At 38.4% G+C, this 6,000-nt stretch overlaps 1 protein-coding gene across 2 annotated transcripts in view; it reads right to left on the bottom strand.

The window, feature by feature from the left end:
- Nucleotides 1–378: 378 nt before the first annotated feature.
- The window catches only part of MTUS1 (microtubule associated scaffold protein 1), a 130,658-nt gene continuing 125,036 nt past the window's right edge, over nt 379–6,000 (bottom strand). For both annotated transcript variants that reach the window (XM_069789149.1, XM_069789157.1), the window contains 2 exons: nt 5,705–5,802; nt 379–4,848 (listed from right to left, as the gene is read on the bottom strand). In XM_069789149.1, the coding sequence (XP_069645250.1) occupies nt 4,632–4,848; nt 5,705–5,802 (315 nt within the window). In that variant the 3' untranslated portion in view covers nt 379–4,631. The remainder of the gene's footprint in view (nt 4,849–5,704; nt 5,803–6,000) is intronic.

Here is a 6,000-nt window from a genome sequence, read left to right as displayed (position 1 = left end):
TGAAACAATGTAACTGATATGATAAATATCCATGGTAAAGACTGAAAGGGCTCTAGCATGTTTCATGAAATAAATAGGCTTTGTGGAGAACACCCCCCAGATGCCTGTAATAGTGCTGGCCTCTGGAAACAAGGTCACTAAAAACCAAATAAAAGTTAAATACAGCAAGCAATAGGACCAACTTCGAAGGCGTAAGAGGCAGTCCCTTGTTAATCTTTCTCGTTGCTTATTAACAGGCATCAAGAATGTTACACTGTTGTAATGACTAAATAGTTGTTACACAATTTCATAGTAATACCTAAAAGAGGTCTTTGTACCTTGGTTTTTTTGTGGTGGTTTTTTTGTTGTTGTTGTTGTTTTTTAGGCAAGGCTTCAATCTGACCAAAGTAACTTTAACAATCCCTGAGCTTCTGGATGAGGCTGTGCAATGTGTTCATCCCTTCTTAGCGTTTTCATTTATCAGAACAACGTATTTCCCTTTGAACTACAGGAGCTGTGCCAACTCCTTAAATTTCAAAGCACTTTTGAGCCTTTAATTTGACAATTGATTTCTTTTAAAATATCTAGCAAGTGGGAGATAGTGTCACCTGTTCAGACTTGTTCAACAGTGCAGCAGTTCACATGGTAGCATCGCTTCCTCGGTGAGTTTGGCGGGAGAGGAAAAGATGATGTAAATCCTTTGCTGCATCATTGCTCAAGTAGTCTCCCTCAGATTTAATGGTTATGTGTACCAATCACATGCAGTTTCTTGAGGTTAATTATAACTACAAAAGTAGTGCCTTTAAGGAAGAATTTTTGGAATTTTTGGTGGTGTTTCCCCCCATCAAAATAATTCTCATCATTGTAAACAATGAGAATTATTTTACATAGTTCTTATTTTACCAAAAGCCTCCTGGGCATGCCTGATTCTTTTTACATTGATGCAATTACACATTTCCACATAAATGAACAGTGACACAGGGTAAGAGAATGAAGCTTGGGAACTTAAATTTAAGTGACTTGTCAAAGTCACCTGCTTAAACCTGCTGGTATTGTTATTTCTATTTCCATACCTCAGTCACCACTCTGCTAAGGCAAGGCAGCAGCAATGGACAGAAGGTATTTGTTTCTTAAGGGTTCAGTGATTATTCCAACTTTCTGATGACCTTTTTGACTCCAGCTCAGCCCTAAAAGATTTCCTGGCTGTCAGGTAACTACAGTTTTGAAGACCAGTGGTTACTCACTGTCTAGAAGGAATTTCCTGCATGAATTGCATGATACCCGTTTACATGCAAGTGTCTTTGGTGTTTGTAATGAGAAACTTCAAGTCTTCAGTTAGCGTAAGGAAATGATTCACCTCAAATTTTACAGGAAATACTGTACAAGTTGCACTAAGACCTTTAGAAGTGTTGAAGGGAGGTGAACCACCTTATGAATAGTTTGAATGGTAACAAACTATTTGGTACAAATATAAATGTCACTAACTTCCTCTGAAGCACATCATTAGAGTTGGAACTACTAGTTAAGGTTGAGTATTTGAAGAAAATCACTTGTTTAATTGCTTGACTAGCACTAGGCCTTTGGCCTATATTTATGGTAAGCAGGCTTCTAGCTTTTCCTGAAGGAAACTTTATACTAAAGAAATCACCAAAAAATATGTGAAAGTTACTGGATCGAACAAAGCCTTTGCTAACACATAGTGTTTAAGTTAAAGCTTGAAATATCAATACTCAGAGAAAAGTATTGAAACCATGCTTCAAGATCAACAGAATTACTTCTTTCAGACCAACAGGACAAACACTAAACAGGTATTTCTATAGTCTGATTTCTATATACAAGGATTCTTCATTTCTTCATAAGAGTGTTATAGATCCTACTTTAGAGAAGTTTAGAGGCGAGGAGTCTCCTGTATTGTGAAGGGAAACTATTGACAAATTAACAGTCTTTGTATTATTTACTATACCATACTTCTCTGTACTGGTAGCCTGGAAAAGCTTTCCCCTTCTCTGTTACATGAAGAAGGGGTACACTATATTTGATCTTCAAACATTTGTATGCACTCTTGCACATTTTATTTGAGGCATTAACATTGCAACTGTTCTTGTGACATGATGTTAGATTGCTAAACTCGAGGTGGCTTTTCTCACACAAATTTCCTGAGTAAGGTGAGCATTTTAATAAGAGGAGGCCTGCAGGATGCCTTTACCAGGCATATGCACATTGGGTCCCTATATTAAGCCAACTGCACTCAAGTATTTTATTATTGCTAGTTCTGTATGTTATCTGCAGTCTTTTTTTTTTTTTTAACAAACAGCCAACTCAAACTGAATCACTATTAATCACAAGCAAGCTCTGTGTAGCTTCTACCTACATTAGAGTAGTAAGGGTAGATTTAAAATTTTCCAAGGGTTAGCTGAACATTAATAATTTGTGCAGTGAAGCTTCACTATTGCTGTTCTGCTGTGCTGAGCAAGTACTAAGAGTTTTTAGTATTTGGAGGAATGTTCCTCCTTAGATTAAAGATCATTTGACTAATATAAGCAGGAAAAAAACCCTTCAATCAGTAAAAAAAAATTTATTTTTTAAGCATTCAGGTCAAATACATGTGATCAAATCTCTTTGACCATAGAAAATAAGAACGTTCCAAGATATACTTTAATCCAAGTTTTAGCCGACAGAGGATTTTCATAGTTAAATTTGAAACCCCTAGAAAACATTAAGTACTGATACCACAAACAAGTGGTATATACAGTACCCTAAAGAGGATAAAGAGAGAGCATAATGTTCCATAGAAATGGCACCCTTAACCTGTACACTTATGGAAAATTAAGTAAATTTAATGAAATAGTCAATCACAAGTTTAAGTATATTACAAGTTTACTTACTGTATAAGCACTGTTAACAGTCTGTGTTCCTCATTACTAGCCAAGATTTTTCAAGTTTGGGGTAATATAGTTTGAAATGGTTCTCCAATTGAGTTCCCTAAACGCTTTCCATCCCTTTGATTCCTGTCCCCAAGCTACTGAAACACACAGGGAAACTCAGGAGACACAATTTACCATAACAGTTACCAGTATAGCTAACAGCATTAGCTGAACAGTAGTGTAACAATGGTCCTGGAAGTGGTACTGTAAAACCCAAGCTATTGCAAGCATAGGCAGTGTTTTGTAATAATAGTTGGAAGTTGAACCTGTGTTTAGTAGGGACAATGTAGACACCTTAAACAGGTCTGACCAAGGGTGTAGCAAGGCTATGCAATTACCTTGTTGAAGCTGAAGCTCAGCATATGACATTTCCAGAAACACTGACACCCCCAGCCTCCAGTTCCGGCAGCCAGGACAATTTTTTCCCCTACTCTACAGAATCTCTTGTAAGGGATCTTTTGCCAAATGGACTGGCAGAACACTGATATCCTGCAGTCTAAGAGGGAAGGTATGGCAGAATTAGCAAGATAAATACACAGCTACCACATTCCCCCTCAGGTGAATTTAGCCAACCCTGAAGAATGTTAATACGAATGTTAATACAAATGTTAATGCTTAAAAAGGCAAAGTGTGTCACTAGATACACCGGAATTCACAAATTACTTAAGATTCTTCTTGAGAACTGAGTTAAGAATGCACCTAATGACTACTGCATTTTTCTCTTTGGCTTTCAAATCTACATCTAGTTTATACTCAGCAGACAATCTCAGCAATGGACATGCTGTTTTGGGGAAATCAGTGATTCCTTTTCAGCAGGTAAGAGGACAGGTCTAGGTTTCTAAACCTGCAGCTCAGCTATTAACTTCTGACCGTGAGGGCTACTGTGGTTCTGACTGCAAGCCTGCTGACTCAAAAGCCAAAATCCACTGTAACCTGCAAAAAATGTTTCCTCATAAATGGCAGAGTCGTGCAGTGCAGGGATATTAAACCAAGAATCCATGCAAAATATGGCTGCAATTCAGTTTGTTTTTAAAATTAATTCAAAGTTAAGTTGCATACTCAGGTCAGCCAAGACACTAGCGAGTCAGTTGACAAAGCTTTTCCTGCCTTTTTTTTACTGAACTGAAACCAGAAAGATGAAGGAAACTAACCTATAGTACTAGCGGCAGTTTCTCCTCATTCCAAGGTGAGTGTATTCTTTGCTAAAAGCATGCGTACTGACAACATTATTAAGGAAGTACATGTCAATATATAGTCTTCAGCTTTTATCCTTTATTATGTACACAGCAAAGAAGGCAGCATTAGACACACGCACCGTGTGTTACATCCATTCCATCCACAGCACACGCACGCACACACGCATACACACAGCCTTAAAAAAGTGTCTGTGATAAGGAACATATTATAAAGGTTGTGATCTTTATCTCTAAGCCCCTGAGCTTTGTCTTATAGTTAGGTGAAAAGGCAATGAACAAGTCTTTCCTTGCTCTGTAAGTGCTTTGTGCAACAATGTCCATAGAGGTCATAAACAAGTCTTTTTGCAAGGAGCAACGCGAATGTCTTACTCCCATATTCTCAGTCTCTTTATCGCCATTTTTGCACCAAAAAGTTTCCAGTTATGTTTAGTTGTCATACTTGGCTAATATAGCTCTTGCTCCTGTGATTAAAGTTAGGATTGGGTCTGCAGATTGCAAATGAAATGCAATCCCCTCTTTCTCTCAAGAGATGTCATCTCGGTGATACTGTAGGACTAGAGAAGTTACCAGAATTTCGTGGGGACTGCAGAGGCACGGATGGAGAACTGGGAGACAGTTTTCTTGGGCTGCATAGGTCACCATTGTGCAACTTCCACAGAAGTTCTTCATTTTCCATTGACAGGCGTTTGTTTACTTTTGATTCCTTCTCTAGCGACTCCTGTAAAACAGCTTGCTCCGTAGAAAGTTGCCTGCAAACATAAGATTTACATCAGAACACATAACCCAAGGTGGAGGCTACAGTACTGAACTTAAAGAAAAGTTTGAAATTGCATAAATCCCTGCTTGGCTGACAACTAAATTACTTCCTTAAAAGGAGGATATAGCCTGTTCTCATCCTTGCTGGATTTAAACTGGTAGCTTGCAGAAAACAGGAGACAGTCCCAATAAGAAAAATCCCGAAAGGCCAGAAAAAGCATCTGAAAAGTGAGACTTGTCCTACTTGACATGACGTTTGTCCTACATGACAGATGTTTTTAAATGGCCATGCTGGAGCCTTTGGGTCTCGTTGCAGGCTCAGTTCTACATAGAAGCTGCATTTCTGTAGTTTCCTTCAAACTGGAAGAGTTGGCCCATCCATTTAAGCAAGAGTTGAAGTTAGGAGAACCTCAGGCCCATTTTATTCATGTTAAATATCACCATTATTGCTACATAAAACACACTGGCCTTTTCACTCATCTAAATTGGGGACAAATCACTCAACTGAAGTGGTTGAAAGTAAAACCAGGTTTAGCTCACAAGCCAGTAATAATTAAAGAGCCAATGTACCATAGGATGATACTTCTGAGTTGCTTTTTCTTCCCTGAAAATACTGTTTTGAAGCACTGAAGAACATACTGAGCCTTTCCCCCTTGCAATCTGTTCCTGCTTGTTCTTCTACACAGGAATGCACATTTGCAGATACACAAGTGGGGAAGAAAGGGGTGTGTTCTTTTACAGAGTACTACAAAATCCCAGTCACTAATATTTACTCAGAATTTTCTCTCGTCACAGGAACGCCTTCCCCTGGTTCATAAGAACATCTAAAAGTCCACAGATATTTTTTACCTTGAAAGCTCCATGTGTTTGTCCATCCGAGCTTTTAATTCTTCATTTTCTTGCTGAACCTTCTTTAATTTATCCGTTAGGATTGTATTGGTCTCCAGCTTTGAAAAAAGGTCACAGTTACATGCAGTCATCGAGATACTGACTGAGCTATCACAGACATTCAGAATCTGGAGTTTGCAGACCTTGTTACAGTAAGTGCAAAAACCTAGAGTAATGTGAGACTGACCTGCTATTGTGGCTTAGTACTGTATAATAGTCAAATAGATCCCACTTACACAAGGATAAGGTAACACTGG

The sequence above is a fragment of the Haliaeetus albicilla genome, chromosome 1 (genome assembly GCF_947461875.1).
Source record: "Haliaeetus albicilla chromosome 1, bHalAlb1.1, whole genome shotgun sequence".
In the NCBI taxonomy this organism is placed as follows: domain Eukaryota; kingdom Metazoa; phylum Chordata; class Aves; order Accipitriformes; family Accipitridae; genus Haliaeetus; species Haliaeetus albicilla.
This window is presented reverse-complemented; position numbering and strand designations above follow the sequence as displayed.